The sequence below is a fragment of the Lissotriton helveticus genome, chromosome 7, assembly GCF_964261635.1.
Source record: "Lissotriton helveticus chromosome 7, aLisHel1.1, whole genome shotgun sequence".
NCBI classification, from domain to species: domain Eukaryota; kingdom Metazoa; phylum Chordata; class Amphibia; order Caudata; family Salamandridae; genus Lissotriton; species Lissotriton helveticus.
Window position 1 is genome coordinate 1,507,596,514 of NC_136068.1, and position 22,510 is coordinate 1,507,619,023.

Here is a 22,510-nt window from a genome sequence, read left to right on the forward strand (position 1 = left end):
GTTCCTAAGGAAAGAGAGGAAAGGGCTGTTATTTTCAACACTTCCTTCTCTGGAGGAGAGGTGAGTTATGAAGCACTAGCCTTGACCAGGTAAAATGCATGTATCCATTTGAACAATGTATTAATTATTTCATATTATCCTTGATGTGGCTTCCTACTTGGGAGTGGCAAGGGTTTTGCTATAGCAAAGAGGTTTCCTACCCAGGGTCCGCTACAAATGGCCAGGGTAGTGAAAAAACATTTTGGGAGGTTCTACTACTCTTTACCCATTGTTCACTCTTTCAAAAGCTTGAAACTCTATTGGTTGGCAAGTCAAACATATTTCCTCAACCCTTGGATTTTCGTTAAGCCCTCAAAATAAATCAACTAGATGCTTTTTCCTTCTGTCCTCAAGTAATATGGTGGCTCAGTGACCTTTATAGTTTCTGCTACTTATTTCTGCTTCTCCTTTCAAAAGGCGCTCCTTGTTTTCTTGTAACGAATTATGTTGCCCTGGTTCAGAGTTTACTGGACTGGGAAGAGTCTGTGTTGGGTTCTAATATTTTCACTCCAATGCGTCTAACTCTACTCACCCAGAAAAAAATGGCCAAAATACAAAGTCATAAAACTGAATGTATAAAGAAGCTTTCTTAAGTCTTGGAAGTATATGATGGTAGCTGTTAAAGAACAATAAAAATTGACCTCGATCACCGTTTACATTGCACATGAAAAACGATATCCATAACCCTGACATAGTTATTAGTGAAGCCTGTTCGTTGTCCTATGTTTCTTCTGTATACTGACAAATTATACTTTGCCATTGTATAGTGCAGCACAGTACACTTCTCTTACAGTTAATTCATGTACCTTGAGTGTGCCTTTTACTTTTGTTCAGTTGTAATAGGTTGTAATCCAAATGTTCTACTTGATGAATCCTTCTTAGGTGTTATATTTGATAGCACACGTACCACTGGACAGATGCCTAATACTTTAAAGATGAATGCAACTGTGTCCTTCTTTAAAAAGGGTGATCACACCCTTCCAAGTAGCTCTCGAATGATTTCAAATATATTATATATGCTACATTTTTGCAAGATATTTTGTAAAATTCAATTGGCTCGTTGGCAACACTAGCTTGATACTTATTGTTTAAGCTAAATCAGGCAGGATTTAGACAAGAGAAAGGGAATGCATGGATTGTGCGTCATTCTCTTAGCTGAGAAATACGTGAACATAAAGAGGGTTGGCCAACTCCAGTTCACAGATTTAAGGGTGTATTAATGCCTATTGACCATAACCTCTTGTAACATGAACTTCACTGGTAGAGTGGATCAACCACTGCTGGAGCTGTTTAGAAAAGAACACACAGATAGCTATCAATTATGCCCAATTCTGTTTAGAACACAAAGGTGAACTTACATACATCATCCCTTTTTCAACTGGCATGTAGCAGGGCTGCATGATCATTCTAACTATGTTGGCAATGTGTTTAATATTTAATAGTGAGAAAGTGGGCATTATACATACACCGTGATACCCCAAAGGATGCTTGTCTCGTTTTTAAAAGATTGAAATCTGATTTTGTAAACAGTGTTGCAAATTTGTTTTAACTGCACATGCACTGAACACAACCTTTATAGGGGGTCATTGATGGAAGGCACAACCACATCTCCTCATAATCTTCATCTGTAGACCGTTTCCTATGGACGTCTGCATCTGGCTCCAGTCAAACAAGAACCTAAAGCACTTTTCTCCTCCATCTTGGTGACTGCATCAATCTTTCCATGATATTTGTCACCTCTACTCAGAATCATGGCTACTGCCTTCACCTCCACAATGGCTGTGCACTCTGATGAATCTGGAGGTGCACACTCTAACCTCTTTTACTATTCATGGTCTCTGACTGGGCCTCTCGTAGGCATCCATCTGTCACCACCACCAGATAGAGGGAATAAAAGCTATTAATGAGGTAGAGAAGAAGTAGAAAGATACAGCAACTTCAAAGTAATATTCCATACATCAAGGCAATGAAAGGAAGAGAAGACGGTTCATCCAGTGTCTCCAAGCTATACGCTGGTGTCATAATTCCCTGCTCTCTCATCATAATGCGTTTGCGTTTAACAAAATGGGAAACACTTACAGAGAGCTGGGTATACAGCAATATACTACACCTACATTAGTTTAAAATGCCATTCTTTCATGCCTTCATTTTTTTAAGCAAGGCTAAATCAAATGGCAAGAATATAAGGTTAATATTTAACTGCTTGTAAAAGCAGTTTTCTTGTGCGAACAATGCACTTCTTCCCACCTTTAATGCATCCCAAGTAAAACTACATTTCTTACTTACTGCCTAATTGTCACGTTCATTCCGCTACCCCATTGCACATTTCATTATATTCATGTGCTTCCAAAGTAAGCGTTACAGAGTGGCATGCTCACAAGTTGTCTCATGCTGTGCTTTAATGTATCATGCCTATGAAGCAATTTCTTTACTTCCTTTAGCAATAGTCCTTGCTCCTTTCTGCTATAGTGGCGCTGTGCACTTAACGTAATGCTTAGTAATTTATTACATAAGTAAAATGGAGTTATTCATACAGTCCATTATAATGCAGCTGTCCATCTCTTAGTCTGATGTCTGCTTCTTTTGAAAGTTTTTAGGTCTCGCGAGATCTAATGTCGTCAAGGCAATTTCGGAAGTGGAGTGGAAGCTCCGCCTATGCTTTTGATTGGCGCGTGTCACACTTTATGATAAAAGCTTGCTTTTGATTTGAAGTGAGGGTTGCTTGTTCCCTCCATGTCTCCTTTTCGGCTCGCCCATATGGACAGGATTCTACACTTGCGGCGTAATATGGTTGGATGTATGTGTTGGTTCAGTACTATTTTATACACACACTGTGCAGGACAATGCCAGCTACGCTGAATTTTCTGGTATGTGACTTCTTACACTTCACGGCGTTTCACAGCATTTTTGCTTTAACAATGCGCTGTGTTTATTGTGTGTTATATAACGTTTTCCATCTCTATGGCGCTTTCAATTTTACAAACAGCAGCGCAACGTTCTTCAATATGGTGGTACTTACATTTTTCACGCGCTTTCGCTGTACCAAGCCATGGCGTTCATTGTTTGATATGCGAGTGTTAGTTCACCATGCCGCATTCACTTTACCAACCTGCTGCGCTGCGTTCTTTCATATGAGAGTTCTTACGTATTCACAGCGAATTCATATTAACAACCCGTAGCATTTATGGTCATATTACTTGTTCGATCTCCATGGCGCATATAGTTTAACAATCATTGGCGTTTCATTCTTCGGTATGTGCTTTTTTAGATTTTCATGTCACTTTCACTTCCACTTACTGCTGCCCTTTGTTCTGCAGTGTGTGATTTCTTCCATTTGCATGGTGCTTCTATTTTAACACATTGCGGCGATTAACTTTTTGTAGCGGCCTGTTGGATCTTCAGCGCTGCGAAGAAAGGGTGCGACAAACTATAAACCTGAGGATGCTCGAGCTGACACAACAGGCGTGTTATAGCCACAATAAAGCCACAATGAAGGCAGTAAGGAGTGGGCACAACACGTGAGTAATGCTCTAGCGCTTAGACATGAGTTAGCCCTCGAAATCTAGGTGTCATGACTCTGCGTTAGACATGACACCTGCTGCCAGGTACCCCCTCCCCCACTACTCTCGCAGGATTCTGTGGTCACTTAAAACACAAATTAAAGTGACATCGACCAATATATAGGAAAAAGGATGCCCCCGAGCCGTACTACTTTTAAAAATACCAGAAACAGTATGTGCTGTGCGCTGCACTCTCTTCTGCACACTGCGACTGAGTAATCCATCCTGACTGCGGATATATCCAGTTTTGTGTAATAAAGCGCTTAATACTATTTCTGAGCACTCTCTGTGAGGGCAGATAAAGATAGTGAACCACAATGGAAGAAGAGATTTTCCCAGGATCACTCAATGTGGCCAAGTGAAAATGCTGGTCGAGGCTCCAGTGTCCAGAGTAGACATGAAAGTCTCAATGTGCACCATATTAGTATGAGAAGACTTTTTTTTATTTAACGCTTTTTTTGCCACCAGCTGTTGCCTTGTAACGCTGCACATTACAAATGGACCCATGCCGTTTACCTCAAAAGTATCCCATACAAGTGACTTGATAGTGATTCTCATATTATATAATCAATGCTGCAACAATGTCACCCAAACCCCCATTCCGAACATCTTTTATAATTCCCTAAGCCACCCTACTGCATCAGTGCAGTGGGATGGACCAGGTATTCCATCATGTTTGATCCGCACTCATTTCGGCCACCAACTAATTTAACAAGAGCAAAGTTTACCTGCCAACAAGCACCTTTTTTACCTGGTATTTGAGAAATTAGAACTTTCTTTGTGCGCAGGTATTTATTGGTCGTGTGACATTTGCATTTAGCCAGGGATTTAGTGGGCCGGGTCCTGCCGGTGCTTCTAAAAAGCAGTTGCACAGACAGTTTCTATCGGGCTCACCATTTTGGCCCCCACCCTCGGTAGAATAAATATATCTTAGCTCTGCAGCAGTACCACCCTTCACTGCTTTTGATGTAAGGTCAAAGAGACTCATTATAGTTCTTTCACAATCTCATTATTTAAAAAATAAAGCATTTTCAATATTATATACAACAAAGCCATAGTTGTTGCTTATTTTTCTTATCCAACTGACAAAGCCAATAGCCCTCCCTGACTTGTTACAATATATATCTGGATTTTGGATGCAATGACAGGAGCAGCAAAATACCAGTGGGAAGGCAGTGTTAGTGTTTTTAAGCAACGCCCTTAATCACATCGGTCCCACTCCTTTGAGAGACCCTCAGTTCTTTTATCCCACTTAAAAGCCCTGCAATTAGCCCCTTTCAAGAGAAACCAGCTTCTGCTGAAGTGTCAACCGAGGTCCAGGCAGGTAAAGTATGTTGTCCAGGATCACACTATGTCTTCACGCAGGAAATATGTGACTAACACCGAGGATTCCGTAATAAAAAAGTCCACATCTCCTCCCCAAGCCTTCGCCTCTGCTCCACTCCCCATTGCCCGCCATGCTCCCAGCCACTCCAAACCCCACTCTCATCCCCGTCACCTAGGTTACCAGCCTGGTGCTCGAAAGAAGGTTCAACAACAGAACCACACATCTGAGCGTACCTCTTCTCTTTGCATTTCACAGGAAGGCACTACTAGTGCGTAATTTGGAATGGGAGAGACATCCTAGCAACAAGCATTTGCAATGCAATAGGTCTCGCATTTATTATGTTTTTGTTTTTTAAACATAAATAAAAAGCATTGTCATTTGCAATATCAATAGCTCAAACTCGTATAAATGAGAGACCTATTGCATTGCAAATGCTTGTTATCCAGCAGGTACCAGCAGGTGGAGTGTGAGCTGCATGTAGCTTTAAACTCTCTACCTAATTTCAATATTCTTTTAAGGGGGGGCCATATAGTAGGTGATTAAGATATCATGGCAATGCATTTATGGATTATAGGTTTCAGTCCTCCTAAAGGATATATTTTGATGTGCATCACCATTGTTTATTATTTTTATTAATGCAGCGTGATTAGTCGTGATTGTTTTTTGGAAGTGACAGAGCATGATTTATTAGGCATGCATCGGGGAACAACCACGCATCAGTGTTACTTTATATGTTCCTTGTGTTAATTGTAATGTTTTTATTTACTGTTACTTCTTGTGTCATTCTTAATTTCTTAGGATCTGAGGGGGAGCGTGGTTCGGATCTGCAAATTCTTGGGAAGAGATCTGGATGACACAGCCATCGATTCAGTAGTGGAAAATTCCTCCTTCAAAGCCATGAAAGAAAACACAATGTCCAACTACAGTCTCTTACCTAGCTCTTTCATGGATCAAACAAAAAGCTCTTTCTATCGCAAAGGTTAGATGGATATAAAACCACCCTTGTTTTTTTCTAGATTCACATTGTGTTTGTGAGTGTGTACTCATAATTTTGAATACTAAAATCCTCCAACTTCAGTAATATTTATTTGCACTGATGTGGTGCTAATTACAATCCCACCCTATGCCATAACCACTTACCATTCATTTTCAAATTTAGTAAGAATTTTAGTGAAAAAGAGTAATTACTGGTCACAATTAATTTTGAATGTTGACATGAATGTTTCCTTTATACATATATATATTTATCGGTTGAAGGCTCCGGCCGAATCGTGTAGGCCCTTGTTTTGTTAGTACAATGCACTAGGTAGAAAAAATAAAACAAAACATACTTGAGGGACACACAACAGACTGTGCCGTTTTCCTGCTTGCCTCGGATTTACTGGAGGTTTGATGTTGAAGGTGGTGTGACAGGAGTGAATATCCACACATGTGTGTGTATATATATATATATATATATATATATATATATCAAAGCTGGGCTAATCAGAATTAGCAATTTGTAAATGCACTCACTCGAGACCAATTTTAAGTTTCAAGCGTCTTTATTGCAACCAAAAACGCCCGACGCGTTTCACCTCTACCTGAGGCTTACTCACGGGTTACATAACTTAGTCCATTGTCTGTTTTTATTGACATCAAAACACCATGTTGCTTCTCATTGGTGCATTGTGGTTAATGGAGTTTCTTCACTCCAGTGTGTGTTTAAGGTGAGGCTTTTCTGATTTGCCGATTACTCTTTTTCTGTTCTTAGGTGGTCTCTCTGTGATTACCAGTTCTCTTGACAATTTTTTTTTACTTATCAAGTTTGTCTTCAACCTGGATTTATCAGGTGGGGTCTGGTTCCTCATTCTCACTGGTGAATTGAAAGTATTGGGGCGTCCAATTAAAAACTCTCTAGTGAGTTTGAACACATAATATATTCATATATTCCTCATATATTCATGTGAAATGATTCAGCTCTCTGGTGAGATGACGTGGACTAGTATCAATTGGAAATATAGTGAGAATTAGAGGTTCACATGTAGTTCCTCACTCTGATTAAGACCTCTGGGCTCCAGTGTTCTAAACATGATGATGTGATGAGATTCTCTTTGTCGGAGGGACTTTCTAAGATTTCCACCTCTTTCTGACAATGGTATTTGGTCTATTGCATAGAAGCGCAAAGTTTCCCAGTCATTGTTGTGGCATTTGTCCATGTGTTTGGCAATAGCGTTCGAGCGGTCCGCATGTGTTGTGGCTCGTGTGTGCTCGAGCATTCTCTTTTTGGCCTCGAAGATGGTGCTTCCAATATATTTCTTATTGCATGGGCATTCCACTATATAGACAACAAAGGTGCTTTTGCATGTTAAATGTTGTCGTATGGTCCAATTGTGCCCAGCGGAGATTTCAACTTCTTTTCTAGCCTTGGCTATTTTGCAAACTTTACAATTTTTGCATGGCCAAAATCCGGGTCTGTGAACCATGCAATATTTGTTGCTTCACTGAAATGACTATGGATTAATTGATCACCAATGTTCCTTGTTTTTCTGTAAGTTATGCTGGGATGTTCTCCAATGATTTTCGCAAGAGTTTGATCTGTTTTTAAAACACCCCAGTGTTTGCGAATGATTTGAGTGATTTGTTTGTCCTCCGCACTATGTGTGGTGATCAATCTTATTGTATTGTCTTCAGATGTTTGCACCATCTTCGAGGCCAAAAAGAGAATCCTCGAGCACACACGAGCCACATGAATCATTTCACATGAATATTTGAGTAATATATGAATATATTATGTGTTCAAACTCACTAGAGAGTTTTTAATTGGACGCCCCAATACACCAGTGAGAATGAGGAACCAGACCCCACCTAATGAATCCAGGTTGATGACAAACTTGATGAGTAAAAAAATTGTCAAGAGAACTGGTAATCACAGAGAGACCACCTAAGAACAGAAAAAGAGTAATCGGCAAATCAGAAAAGCCTCACCTTAAACACACACTGGAGTGAAGAAACTCCATTAACCACAATGCACCAATGAGAAGCAACATGGTGTTTTGATGTTAATAAAAACAGACAATGGACTAAGTTATGTAACCCGTGAGCAAGCCTCAGGCAGAGGTGAAACGCGTTGGGCGCTTTTGGTTGCAATAAAGACGCTTGAAACTTAAAATTGGTCTCGAGTGAGTGCATTTACAAATTGCTAATTCTGATTAGCCCAGCTTTGATGTTTTTCAGTTTGACTCTACCAAAGTACTTGCAACGCGCCACACTGGGAGCGCTGACGTCCGCCTGAGTCGAAAACGAGTGATATATATATATATATATATATATATATATATATATATATATATATATAGAACTCCTCAAACAAGAAGTAGAGGCCACGTTTGGGGAACTCATGGAGGCAACTTTATTGAGCACAATGCAAATGGCAAATGCATTTCGGCATCCTAAGCCTTCTTCAGCGCCAACAATGTCTCGGAGTTGCAAGCCACAATGCAAATTAAGACCCAATCCACTGGCGTACGCCTATATCATTGACTAAAGGGGGATTCAGAAATCCTACTCCCCACTACTCTCTTATTCACTTTATAAGGAGAAAATGCACTGTCCTCCGCCAACGTTAAAAAAACTGTTCTCCCGGGCAACACCAAAGAACACCCACTAGAAGTGCACCAGACTATAATTGGTCACACAAGTCCACACCAAACATTGGACCCTGCTCTTAATAGAGCAAAAAAATGTGAGAGAAGCAAATGACCCCTCAGGGAAACACCACCAACGGGGTAACTGGTATGCAATTTCCAGACAGGCCCCTGTCTCATCATCGGTAGTCACTTGCTTCTCAAAGAAAAATAAGCGGAAAGGAAAGAAGTTTCCAAAACAAACAACATATAAAGTGACAAATAGTGAAGTGCAGAAATATCTGCTGGTGACAAACACACACAAAGGTAACTGAGTGCCTAAAAACACACACAAAACACACCCGTCCTTTAACCAATTTTATTCATAGGGCGGTGATTGTGTGCTGTAAATATTAAAAAGGCTGGTAGCTAATCATGCCTACCATAACCTACTGCCAGTGCCGACATGTTTCAATGCTATGTTGCGTTAAGCAGTTTCATCAGGGCTGCACTCGAATGCTGCCACTTCACTTTTTTTGGACACTAGTTCTGTAGCGTGCTGCCAAGAGAGAACAGGTAAGGCGACATAATTAAAAACATGCAGGCCTCCGGGAGGCAAAGAACGCACAACGGGAACACTAAGTGTGGTAAGGAGTAAAATATTACCAGGGGACAGCCAAGCCACTCATACCAGCCGCTCCTGTATCATCAAGGGCAACAGGCACTTCTAACGTAAGTATGTCCCTTGTTTCTTTCGTTAAAAATCGTTATCTGCAGGAAGTGAAAAAGTAAATGAGTTTGTATAATGTATTATCTAGGGCGTTGTTCTACTGACTTCCAGTATCCACAGAGATACACCGCTGTTTGATTCAAAGGTGCACATTCTAGGGCAAGCCGAGACCGAATGCCTCAGCGCTGCCATCACGTAAAAATATCCCTCGTATGCATATCCTGGAGACCAACCCCCCGGGAAGGTCAAAAACCGTTGCGCTGTTTGTTCAAGACACAGCTGTGCCAAAACTACATACTGTGCCCAATGCTTACTTGAAAGTGAAAACAAAGAAGTACTCCCACTCTCAGATTGAACGTCACAAGTCCTTCATTAAAGAACTGTAGCTATTCGCAATGATTACGCCCGCTGCAACCAACACACAACACACTCCAAAGGTCCCCATGATACTTCCCTGCCGAGTTACTCACGAACACCTCCTCACCGTGACGTGCCAGGAAGACGCCTTTCCTCAGCCGTGCCGGTGGCCCGTCCATAGAGACTAGAAATGCATGGAGTCGGCGGGACCACGCCCATCACGTAACAACACGTGATCACGGCCTTGAATGCGGCGGCCATCTTGGCCTAGTCAAAACAAACGGATCTTTATGCATAACTGCGTGTATTTTGACTTACTACTCCCCCAAAGTAGTCCCAAGATGCCATATTATTGGGGGTCTACTCTCCAAACCATAAGAGGTTATAGGTGGCTGATGAGAATGTGCAGGGGGGGCATATATTTCTACCTCCACCAGGTCTGGATGTTTGTACTGCCCTCCGTGTCTCATAACTGTAACTAGAGGTATAACATCCCTCATATTGCCATGGTCATAATGGCCACTAGTTGTTAGGTCAGGGGTATCCAACAGAACTCTTCAGAAAGTGTAGTCCTCCCCCCCATACCAAACTACACCTAGGAGAAGCCAATTCAATATGTATTATGTTATGCAGATCAAAGGTCTCTACTGGAGCAGAGTGCCAATCACAGTTTAATCCTGTTCCATTCTATGATCTCGTTGAGGCCAATCCTATCAGTTTTCTCGTTGTAAATCCAGCGTGCTTCCTTAGCTAATAGGATCTCATCAATATTTTGAGGGGAACCCCTGATCTTCTCAAGCACTGTCCACTGGAAAGTATGTTTCATAGTAGAGCAGTGTTGGACCAGCTTAGTTGTTAATTTGACAGCTCTGATAGTGCTCAAATGTTCTTGTATATGCACTTTGATCTTACGAGAAGTGAGCCCTATATAGTGTAAACCACACTGGCACGTTAGCCTATATACAACTTGTGTGGAATTACAGTTGGTAAACTGATTGTGGAACCACTCCTTGCCCGATGTAAGTGTCACGCTTTTGCTCTTCCTAGTGAGTGGACATACCGAGCATGTTCCGCAGGGAAAATGGCCATTAGGTATGGTGGAGTTGTGATCAGTTTGTGCTGAGGGGGCCTTTGAATGTACAAGTTTGTCTTTTAAGTTACTCGCCCTCTTAAACGCAAATCTCGGAGGTGGCATACGAAAATTGCTGTCGGACAGAATTGACCAGTGCTTGCGGATGGACTGACGGATTTTAGTGGCCATGTGATCGTACGTCATGACCACAGGTACACAATCGTCCCTCTGTTTGACCACCTTTTCTAAGAGGGCGCTCCTAGGTCTATTTAGCGCTCTCTTTTTTGCTTGTTTTACTGTCTTGTTCGGGTAGTTCCTACTGGTCAACTTCGCCGCCAGTTCTTCAGATTGTTCTAGGAAGGTATTGGTACTGGAACAATTGCGTCTGTATCTCAGAAATTGCCCCACGGGCAAATTGTCCCTCAATGCCCTGGGATGAAAGGAATCGTAAGACAGCAAAGAATTCCTATCTGTGGGCTTTTGGTGTACACAGGTGTTAATGGTGCCCATGCTGTACTCGATGTCCAGATCAAGGTATACTGCCTTGTGTCTTTCATAAGTCCAGGTGAACTTGAGGTTACCATCTTGGACATTTAGCCAGTTGAGGAATTCCAAAGAAGTTCCTCTGTTCCTGACCAGATGCAGAGCATGTCATCTATATATCTCTTCCAGAGCCGGAGCTGGCTCCGGAAAGGGTTGTTGTTATGATAGATGACGTGCTCCTCGAACTGTCCAACATAGATGCAAGCTATGCTGGGTGCCATTGTAGCCCCCATGGAGGTCCCAGACACCTGGAGATACAGCTGATCTTTGTAGCCAAAGTAGTTCCTTGTAAGGGATAGCTCTATACATTGCAGTACAAATGCCTGGGTTGTGTCATAGAACCATTCCTGGTTGCCCAGGGCGCGGGCTGCTGCCACCAGCGCCGCGTCCTGGGGTATGCAGGTATACAATGATTCAATGTCAATAGTGACAAAGAATTCATTCACAGGGTCATATTGGATGTCCTCAAGTACATTTAAGATGTCAGTGGTATCTTTGACGAATGATTTCTGAGTAACAACAGATTCTCTAAGAAAGTAATCCGCATATTGGGATAGCGGTTCAAGTATAGATTGAATACCTGCGACAATAGGGCGTCCAGGAGGTGGGCGCTTGGGTTTATGGATTTTCGGTAAAATATAAAAAGACGGAGTCCTGGGGTTGGTATTTACAAGGAACTCCGCCTCTTTAACTGAAATCCATTTCCTTTCCCTGGCTACTCCAACCATATCGCGGATGATTTGCGACAATTCTTCGACAGGGTCTCTATTGAGTGGTAAATAGTTGGTTCTTACACTCAGGAGGCGTAATACTTCGGCCTCATAATCGGTAGTATTTAGAAGGACAATTGCCCCGCCCTTGTCAGCCGATTTTATAGTCAGCGCATGGTTGTTTTGGAGGCTTTTGACTGCTTCCCAGTCTTCCTTTGTCATATTCTTTAGTTAAACTGTCTCTGGGTCTGTTCTATTTTGTCTATGTCTTGCAGGACAAGAGATTCAAAGACCACTACTTCTGGGCCAAACGCTGAAGTGGGTGGACAGAATGAGGAAGGTTTCCTCAGATTGGAAGTGTATGTAATGTTCTCTGATTGTCGATTGTCCTTAAAAAACTTTTTCAACTTAATTTTCCTCATAGTTTCGTGGAATTCAATCCTACATTTAAATGCGTCATGATTAGGGGTAGGGATGAACCCCAATCCTTTATTGAGTACTCTTCTCTCGCTGTCTGTAAGGGCATGATCAGAGAGATTAACTACAATATTCCCCCTCACTTCTGAGTCCTCCCTCTGCTGCGAGTCAGCGTGGGTGAGAACGTCTGCCATTGCTGGCGCTGTTGGTTCGGCTGGTTGCTTTGATTTCCTCTGCCTCTTCCGCCACCTTGACCGCCCCCGCGATTGGTGGGCCGCTGGCCTTGGGCTAAAAAAGACCTGAGAAGAGCACCCAGATCCTCACTGCTCTGATTTTGTTGCTGGAATCTCACTCGGTTACCTTGAGGTATAACCTCTTCTTCCTCACTGGAAGTGTTATCGAAGGTCCACTGATTGGGAGTCCGTCTAGATTGTTGTCTGCCCCCTCGACCTCTCTGTCTTCCTCCAAAAGCCTGTGGCTCTTGCAGTGTTGTGTAGTACTCGTCCTTCACGTAGGGAAAAGCCCATTCATGCGAGTATCTCTCTAAGTTGCGAGTAAGGCCCTTAAATTTTTGAGTAACCATGTAATTTCTGTATTCAGAAAGATCGGCCTGGATTCTTTGGAGTTGTTCCTTAGTATCCACTAAGGTGGTGTCTCTCTGTATGGATTCTTCCAATTCCAGGATGTCTTTAAGCAACTCCTCACTGAGCCGCTTGGCCGTACTAATAATCAAAATCAGCCAATCTCTCGTACATTTATTAGCGATGAAACTCCAGTCTCGCCCGAATCTGCTGTCGTCAAGGAAGATGCGGGGTTCTATTCTTACAAGAAGGAGTTGCAAGCACCAGCGTGGGTTTAAGTGTCCAGCCACTAGCCGATTGGTTGTGGTCCGCTCCACCCCTAAGCATCTGCTTGTTTTGCTCACCTGCTGCCGGTCATCTTCAACAGGCGAACTACCAGTCCCAGAAAGCTTTGTTTCTTCCAGGTAGGTAACACGGGGGAAATGAGTAGTTTTTTGGGGCATATTACAGGACCCCACAATGTTGTTTCTGCCAATGTTCACTCCATTATTGAAACTCCGCTGCCCCCTCCGGTCCCCAGACCTCAACAACCACCGAAATCAGGAGTCCAATTGGCGGGGGCAAGTCTGGTAGTGCAGCTCGCCCAGCGTAGAGTACAATACTCCAACACCGCTGTATCTCTTCCCGAGCTCGAAGGTGGGCCTCAGTCAATCCAGTCCCCTGGAAATGTAGAAAATCCGCAACAGCAGATACCAGTTAAACTGAGGCCAACTTGAAGATGCGGGGGGCCCTGGAGCGCGCCTCTGGCACACGCGCTGAAATCACATAGAAAGAACTCCTCAAAGTAGAAGTAGAGGCCACGTTTGGGGAACTCATGGAGGCAACTTTATTGAGCACAATGCAAATGGGGAATGCATTTCGGCTTCCTAAGCCTTCTTCAGCGCCAACAATGTCTCAGAGTTGCAAGCACCAGCGTGGGTTTAAGTGTCCAGCCACTAAATGAAATGAAATGAAATGAATGGAAAAAGAAACTTAATAAAGCGCACTGCGGCCAAGCGGCTTCCTGGCGCTAAGGACTCAACCAGACTCACAGAGGGAACCCAAGGGGACTAACTGGGAAATGCCTGAGAAAACAAAAAAGTTTTGAGGGCCCTACGAAAGTGGGTATAGATAGGGATGGATCGTAAAGAAAGAGGGAGACTGTTCCAAAACCGGGGGGCTAAGACCGAAAAGCGGGTGCCCCCGGTGCGTGATTTACGGAAACGGGGGACGTGGAGAAGGGAAAGAGATGAGGAGCGAAGGGTACGACTGGGGGCATGGGAAGTGATGAGAGAATTGATGAAAAGAGGGGCGGAACGAGCGTGCGCCCGAAACGCCAGACAAGCAAGCTTAAAGAAAGATCTAAAATGAACAGGGAGCCAATGTAAGGATTTCAGTGCGGGAGTAATGTGAGAGGATTTAGGTAGACGAAGGATGAGGCGGGCCGCTTGGTTTTGAATGGCCTGGAGGCAGCGGGTTTCATAGGCGGGAATGCCTGCATACAGGCCATTCCCGTAATCCAGGCGGGAAATAATGAGAGCCATGACGATGGTCTTGAGGGCATCTACAGAAAAAAAACAGGAAATCTTACGAATTAAACGAAGGGACAAAAAACAAGATGACACAACAGAGCTAATTTGGGCATGCATAGACAGGTCATGGCTGACCTTGATACCCAAAGTACGAACAGAAGAAAGCAGTGAAGGAGGGGGACCAAAAGAGAGGGGCCAGTGCGCCGGGGACCAGGGGTTAGAAGGACCACCAGTGAGGACAAGCTCTGTCTTGTCCGGGTTGAGCTTCAAATGATTGAAGCTCATCCACTGAGAAATAAAGACTAGTGTGGAGCGAAACTTAGAAAGGGAATCAGAAGGGGACGAAAGATCAAAGACGAGCTGGAGGTCATCTGCGTAATTATACACAGAGACCCCCAGCTCGAGAAGAGAAGAGATAAGAGGACAGATATAAAGATTAAAGAGAAGGGGGGAGAGGGAAGAGCCTTGAGGGACCCCACAGGTGACCGAGCGAGGGGGAGCGGAGAAACCAGAGAGGTGAACCGCTTGCGACCTGCCTTGGAGAAAGGACGCGATCCAGGAATAGGCAGCGACCTGGATGCCCGCTGCGCTGACACGATCAAGAAGGATGGCATGGTCGACCGTGTCAAACGCAGCGGACAAGTCGAGGAGTACCAGAGCTTGGGGGAGATTGCTGTCAGCTTTCCCCTTGAGTTCGTCCAGGACCGCAAGAACCACTCCCTCAGTGGAGTGGCCTGGGCGAAAACCCGCCTGATGGGAGGCCAGAAGATTGTTCTCCTCGATATAAGTGGACAGGCAGGATGTGACATGGCTTTCAAGGATCTTCCCCAGGTAAGGGAGCAAGGAAATGGGCCTAAAATTAGATAAAAGGGAGGGATCTAAACCAGGTTTTTGAGAATAGGAAGAACTATTGCAGATTTGAATGAGGGAGGAACAGAACCCAGAGCCAAGGAAGCATTAAGAAAAGTAAGAGGAGGGGCAGGGCAGCAAGTAAATGTATGAATACTTTATTGTTTGGTTACTCAAAACCATTACATTAAAATCAGAATACAAAATTACAAAATTACAAAAATTAAAACCAGGAGAGTTTCAAGAGGTCAGTCTATGTGGTGGCGCCCTGAGCACTGGGGGTACGGTAGGTAGGGTTCGTGGTGGGACATGGATCTGCAAAGTCTCTATAAGGTCGAACCCTCGGGGGCCATCAGCAAGAATCGTGTCTGATGGATAAACTTTCCAATAGAGGCCATATGCTTTACCGTAGTCAGGGTGTAGAGATGGATAATCGCTTCCTTTGAGGTGCGAGAACCTGATTGTCTTAGAAGTGGCCTGAGATGAAGACTGCGGGCCATGCGCAGGGCCGGGCAGCAGAATGGAAGATGGGCCAGTGACTCACGTTTGTACCTACAAAGCCTACATTCCCGGACTCCTGAGCCAACCATGCCGGAGGCGTATAGTTCTTTAAGGGGCAACGGATGTAGTCTGTAGGCTAAGATCTTGTGAAGGGCTGCGCGGCCCACGGCCTGCTTGAGATGGTGTTTAGGATTGTGCAAGATGTGCGGTAAGCACAGGGACTCATGAAGGTCTTTTCTTGCCAGCGACTCCAGGTCCAGTTCCGGTGACCGCGCGCGTACTTGTTTTTTAATAGAGTGTTTAATGGCGGTGTAGTTGACATATTTGGGATTCCAAGACTCAATGGCAAGGTTGAGATGATCCTTAGCCGCATTGAGAGTAGCCGACCAGGGGTTCCCTGGTTCTCTGAAGATGCATTTCAGGGCTGCCTTGAGTGTGTTCTCCTGAGCCGCCGTTGTTAGAAAGTAATATTTACTTAGGGCGGCCATCTCTTCCAGATATTGTTGGTTGAGTGAAAACTCCAGGCAGACAAGGGTGTTTCTGGTGCACCTTGGTAGATGGAATAGTCTCTTGTAGGCTCTACAATGGATTTTTTCTAGTTCATTGTTCAGTTTGCCCGGGAATGCCTGTAGAGCGTAATTGAGGACCGGCATTAGCTTGGCTTTGAATGGCCGTTGTGGACGGGCTGTATAAGGAGGCTTGCAGCTTGCAAATGGCGTAGGTGATGGTTTTGCCTTTGCCTTGGATGGTCTTTAGATGGGCACTTGAAAGCCCTTACTCCTGGAAGCAGATGCCCAAATAGGTGTACCGCTGAGTGCTTTCCAGCAAGAGATGGCCAAGCCTCCATTTTAATGATTTTTTCTTTGGGTACTGTCCGAAGATGATGACTTTGGACTTGGATGGGTTTGCTACAAGCTTGTTTGTGTCGTTATATGCGGCAAGTGCCGTCAGCGCCTTTTGTAGCCCAATTCTCGTATGTTCCAAGAGTACCAAGTCGTCGGCGTATTGCATGAAATGAATTTTTGTCCCGCTGATCTTTGTGGTGGCCAAGGCTGCCCCAGTCAAGGCCCTCTCCATGTCCGCTGTGTATAGGTTAAACAACAATGGGACTAGCACAAAATCTTGTGGCCCATCGAGAGTTTGATTCTCACCCATTTTTTTTGGTACAGGGACTGGATCGCTCTTAACAAGGATGGATTAATATTCCATTGAACCAGCTTTCTCCACAGAATTGCACGATCTACCCCGTTGAACGCCGCCGAGTAATCATTGAAGCAGGCGAATAAGGGAGGGCTTTTGCATGTCCACGCGTGGTGGACCAAAAAAGAAAGTGCGATGATGTTATCGACTGTGGCGGACCCAGATCTAAATCAGGTTTGACAGAGTGGAAGAAGGCCTTCTGCGCTCGTCCATTCTGCGAGGTCCCTCAAGATGGCACTAGCGTAGGCTTTTCCCTCGATGTCCAAGAGGGCGATCATGCGATAATTTGATGGTTCAGATTTGGGGCCCTTTTTGTGGATTGGCTGTAAGAGCGAGCCTCTCCATGAGTCTGGTACATCCCCAGGAGCCAGCATTCAGCGTACAGGTGGGACAGGTTTTTGGACCAAAAATCGATGTTTGCTTTGAATAAGTGTCCAGGAAGGCCATTAGGACCCGGGGCGCCGTTTTGTCTGATGTTTTTTAGAATTTTGGACACTAACAATTTTCCCAGCGGAGCTTTCTTCTCGGTGGTTGGGTCTAGGTCAACACCAGCGGTGGATGTTTCGTTTTGCTTGATGACAGGGCCGTCTTCGGTATAAAGTGCTTTTACGTGGGTGACCCAGATGGAAGCCTCGAGGGAGTTTTCTCTATGGTTTGGGCCTCGTCCCAGGTTACTTAAGTAATGCCAAAACTCTTGTGATTTTCCTGGGCTCAGCAAATCAAAGATTTTCAGCCATTGTGCTTCACAATAGTCTCGTTTTGCTTCCCAAACATTCTTTGATTGACTTTTTTTGGCCTCTTGTAATTGTTTCTTGTTTGGGCTTGTGCCAGTTTTACGGAAAAATTTGCGTTTCTTGTTCAGTTGTTTGGCGCTGATTTTGATTTCTGCCTTGTGTCCATATGTGGGTAGGGGGTGCCTATGAGTTGTGCTGTTTTAATTCCAGCGAAGAATCGCCGCCAGGGTCCCTGTTATGGCATTCCAGGTTGCTATTGCGCCCTTTTTCTGTTCACTCGGTGGCCAGCCTGTCCACTGGTTTGCCCAGTTGTTAAAAGTGGTGATTGCGGTCTGTTCCCATTTGATTCTTCTGGGCAGCTTTATCAATTCTTCGCCGTTGGCTGCTCCGATGTATTCGAGCCTATGGCGTGTGTCCACTGTGAGGTTCAGTGTGATTGTTAAGGCAGCGTGATCGCTGTCACTGCGCGGGTGAACTGTGAAGTTTAACATTAGGGGTTGCAGTTTATCGCTTAGGATGATATAGTCGATAGTTGTTTGGTTGTTGTATGTAGGACCGACGAAGGACCCTGGGCTGTTCTTTAGGAGGACTGAGTGCGCTGTCGCCAGCTTATAAGATTTTAATAGGTCCTTCAGAGCGTTAGTGGCCCCGGGCAGGTGACTTCGTGTGGTTGGTATCCCTATGTTATGGGTGTTGAAATCGCCAGAAATGATGCATTCTAAAGCGGAAATTGAAGCAATAAGGACTCTAGGTGGGTTGTCAGCGTGGCCGAGTTGGATGTGGGCCTATGTGGATTATGGTAGAGGTTGATTAATAAAAACGAGAAATATCCGTTTGTCGGGCGACAGCCTTTCAGGATGCCTGCCTGGAGGGTGTCTGGAAGATTAGGTATTTCCACGAATTCCAGATTGAGTGAATGTTTTATGTAGACACATATCCCTCCCGATGGTCTTCAGAATATGTTAAGCTTTTTTGCTGGTTTTCCATATTCTGCGTATCCTCTTAATGAGAGCGGGTGGAGCTGCCAGGATTCTTGTATGCAGATGATGTCCGCCTCCTCCATAAATGTCACAGCGTTATTGTTGAGAAGCAACCTCCTGAGCCCAGCGACATTCCAAGTCATGATTTTCAAGCATTCCTGAGGCCGGACCCTGGCTGGGGGCTGGGGACTTTGGATGTACGTTAGTCGTGTTGCAGTAGAGTTGGCCTGAGGCACTATGGCAATGTCAGTTAGGATCTCGGATTTAGTACTAGCGGGAGCCAGGACCAGTCTTTGCTCGCGCATCCCAATGTTGTGCATGTGCGTGTACCCTGGATCGAATTGGTTGTTACCTTGATTGGGGTACTGATGGTTAGACCTATGTTTGCGGCACCTTTAGACCCCTGAAGAATGGGCACCGTATTTGGCGAATGGGTGGGAGGAGCATGTGAGCGTGAGTTCCCTCCGGCTGGTTGAACCGTGTTTCCCGTCTGGAAATGCGCGGAGTGTGTTTTTAAGATTAGGGGGTATTTTTGTGCACGCTTAGATTTTATTTTTATACCCCAGCTTTCCAATAATTTATGCTGGCTTTTCAGAGCCTCGGCCATATCCGGGCTCATGAAGGTTAGCTTCGTGGTTTCATTTTTCTCCTCCGCATCTGGCGGGAGGAAGTGTCCAGCCACTAGCCTATTGATTGTGGTCCGCTCCACCCCTAAGCATGTGCTTTTGCTCACCTGCTGCCGGTCATCTTCAACAGGCGAACTACTAGTCCCAGAAAGCTTTGTTTCTTCCAGGTAGGTAACACGGGAGAAATGAGTAGTTTTTTGCGGCATATTACAGGACCCCACAATGTTGTTTCTGCCAATGTTCATTCCATTATTGAAACTCCGCTGCCCCCTCTGGTCCCCAGACCACAACAACCACTGAAATCAGGAGTCCAATTGGCGCGGGCAAGTCTGGCAGTGCAGCTCGCCCAGAGTAGAGTACAATACTCCAACACCGCTGTATCTCTTCCCGAGCTCGAAGGTGGGCCTCAGTCAATCCAGTCCCCTGGAAACGTAGAAAATCCACAGCAGTAGATACCAGTGAAACTGAGGCCAACTTGAAGATGCGGAGGCCCCTGGAGCGCGCCTCTGGCACACGCGCTGAAATCACTTAGAAAGAACACCTCAAAGAAGAAGTAGAGGCCACGTTTGGGGAACTCATGGAGGCAACTTTATTGAGCACAATGCAAATGGCGAATGCATTTCGGCTTACTAAGCCTTCTTCAGCGCCAACAATGTCTCGGAGTTGCAAGCACCAGCGTGGGTTTAAGTGTCCAGCCACTAGCCGGTTGGTTGTGGTCCGCTCCACACCTAAGCATGTGCTTTTGCTCACCTGCTGCCGGTCATCTTCAACAGGCGAACTACCAGTCCCAGAAAGCTTTGTTTCTTCCAGGTAGGTAACACGTGGGAAATGAGTAGTTTTTTGCGGCATATTACAGGACCCCACGATGTTGTTTCTGCCAATGTTCACTCCATCATTTATTTATTTATTTATTTGATTTATATAGTGCGTAATCACCCCGGGGTCTCTAAGCGCTTTACCAGGTATATACCGAACAAATTCTACAGCCGATCATCACGTTACAGCACACCCCATGCTTGCTGGAAAAGCACTGTTTTTAATTTTTTTCTTTTTTCTTTGCGCAATTCGGCTGGTAAACTATTCCAGACAGCTGGAAAGATGTTGGAAAAGATGTTGGAAAAGGCACGACCACCCAGGGTGGATAATCTGAAACGCGGTTGAGTTAGTAGGGTAGCATCTGAGGAACGCAGCCGTCTACCGGGTTTGTATGGGGCCAAACGGGCTTTAATGTAACTTGGCGCCTTTCCAGACAAGACTTTGTGCGTAATGCAAAGCCCTTTAAACAAGACCCTCTGTTTGACCGGCAACCAGTGGAGTTCATGCAATAGAGGAGAAGCATGCGTTCTCCGTAGTTTATTGAAAATCAATCTTGCAGCATCGTTCATAACAATTTGCAGGTGGTTCAGATGTTTTTGAGGGAGCCCTGCATATAGTGAGTTGCCATAGTCCATCCTGGCTAGGATCATGGCAGATACAGCGCGTCTTAGGGTGGCAAAGACAAGAGTGAGGAAATTTCCCTTAGTTGTCGAAGGAGGCCTGCACACATGCCCACCACCCCCGAGACTTGCTTTTGCATCGTCAAACTCCCATCCAAGGAGATGCCCAGGCTTTTCACTACTGCTGCAGGTTCTGGAGGCGCTCCTAGTTCTAATGGCCAGAACTGATCATTCCATGGGTTGCCCATGATGGTGATAGGCAACACCTCGGTCTTGTCTGGATTGATTTTCAAAGAATTCAGAGACATCCAGTTAGCTGTATATCTTAGGATATTCTGCATTCTTGCGTGTGCACCCGGACAATCTTCCAATTGGATGATAATTTGGGTGTCGTCGGCATAGTTGTAAATTTGACAGTCCATCTGGTTGAGGGCCGAAATCAGGGGTTGTAAATAAACATTAAATAAAAGAGGGGAAAGGGCAGAGCCCTGTGGTAAACCACAGGTAATCGGCACTGTGGTTGAAGATAAGTCTGCCAGTTGAACTCTCTGAGTTCTCCCTTGGAGAAAGGAGGAGAGCCAGACAAGTGCTGTGCCCTGGATGACTAAGGGCCAGATGTAGGTAATTCTATTTTACCGACTCATAAATACCGAATTTTACCGATTCGGTATTTATGAATCGGTAAAATAGAAGTACCGAGATGTAGGTAAATCCAGATGTGGATTTACCGAATCTTTAAAAGTCGGTATTTACCGATTCGGTAAATACCGACCGGTAATGCCCCATTCATTCCTATGGGCTTAAATTTACCGACTGGTATATTTACCGAATCGGTAAAATTACCGAAATGGCCTGTTTCCTGCCCCCTACATCTCAAAAGCCAAATACCGGTCGGTAACGGCCGAATTCGGCCGTTACCGACCGGTATTTGGCTACCTACATCTGGCCCTAAGTCCCTCAACCGCAGCAGCAATTGACTATGACAAACGGTGTCAAAAGCCGCGGAGAGGTTCAATAGCACCAGGGCCCCAGGGAGTTTCTTGTCAGCTCTGTTCCTAAGCTCATCCAAGATGGAAAGCATCACTAGCTCCGTGCTATGAAGCGCACGGAACCCAGCCTGGTTTTGCTCGAGTGAGGCATTTTTCTCCAGATGGTCAGCGAGATACGTAAGGACATGCTGCTCCAGAACTTTGGCCAAGAATGGTAACTGAGAAATAGGCCTAAAGTTCTTTAGATTCTTAACGTCCGCCCCAGTTTTTTTCAGCAGGGGGATCAACCGTGACTCCTTAAAGGAGGATGGGACCAGTCCTATTTGTAGGGAATTATTGAGGAGAGTCAAAACATCTTCCTCGATACCTGGCATGGCTAACTTAAAGACCTCCCGGGGACAAGGGTCGGCCTGGGAGCCATATTTAACCTGCCCCACAAGATTTGACAGTCTGTCCTTCGTAATCATGGGCAGAGTGACCAAGGGGTTATCAACTGGACGAATGATCGAGACCATCTGTAGAGGACAATCCAAAATTGGGGTAGTAGGAATTTCTGATAAGAGGTCTTTAATCTTAGTTGAAAAGTAGTCCTGAAATTTTTGGCAGTCTTCTTGCTTAAACTCAGGACTCTGCTCCTTATTTTTTCTCAGCTCCGTAAGGACCTTGAAAATTTCTTTTTGTGGGTCCGAGGCTCTGGAAATCCTGTCCTCATAGAACTCCTCTTTCCTTACCAAAATAGCATG

The 22,510-nt window shown here is 44.8% G+C and overlaps 1 protein-coding gene across 2 annotated transcripts in view; it reads left to right on the plus strand.

Annotated features, from left to right (window-relative positions):
• Positions 1 to 22,510, plus strand: part of LOC144770433 (sulfotransferase 2B1-like) — a 668,739-nt gene that overhangs the window by 461,588 nt on the left and 184,641 nt on the right. For both annotated transcript variants that reach the window (XM_078654944.1, XM_078654945.1), the window contains one exon: positions 5,725 to 5,905. In XM_078654944.1, coding sequence (XP_078511070.1) covers positions 5,725 to 5,905 — 181 coding nt within the window. The remainder of the gene's footprint in view (positions 1 to 5,724; positions 5,906 to 22,510) is intronic.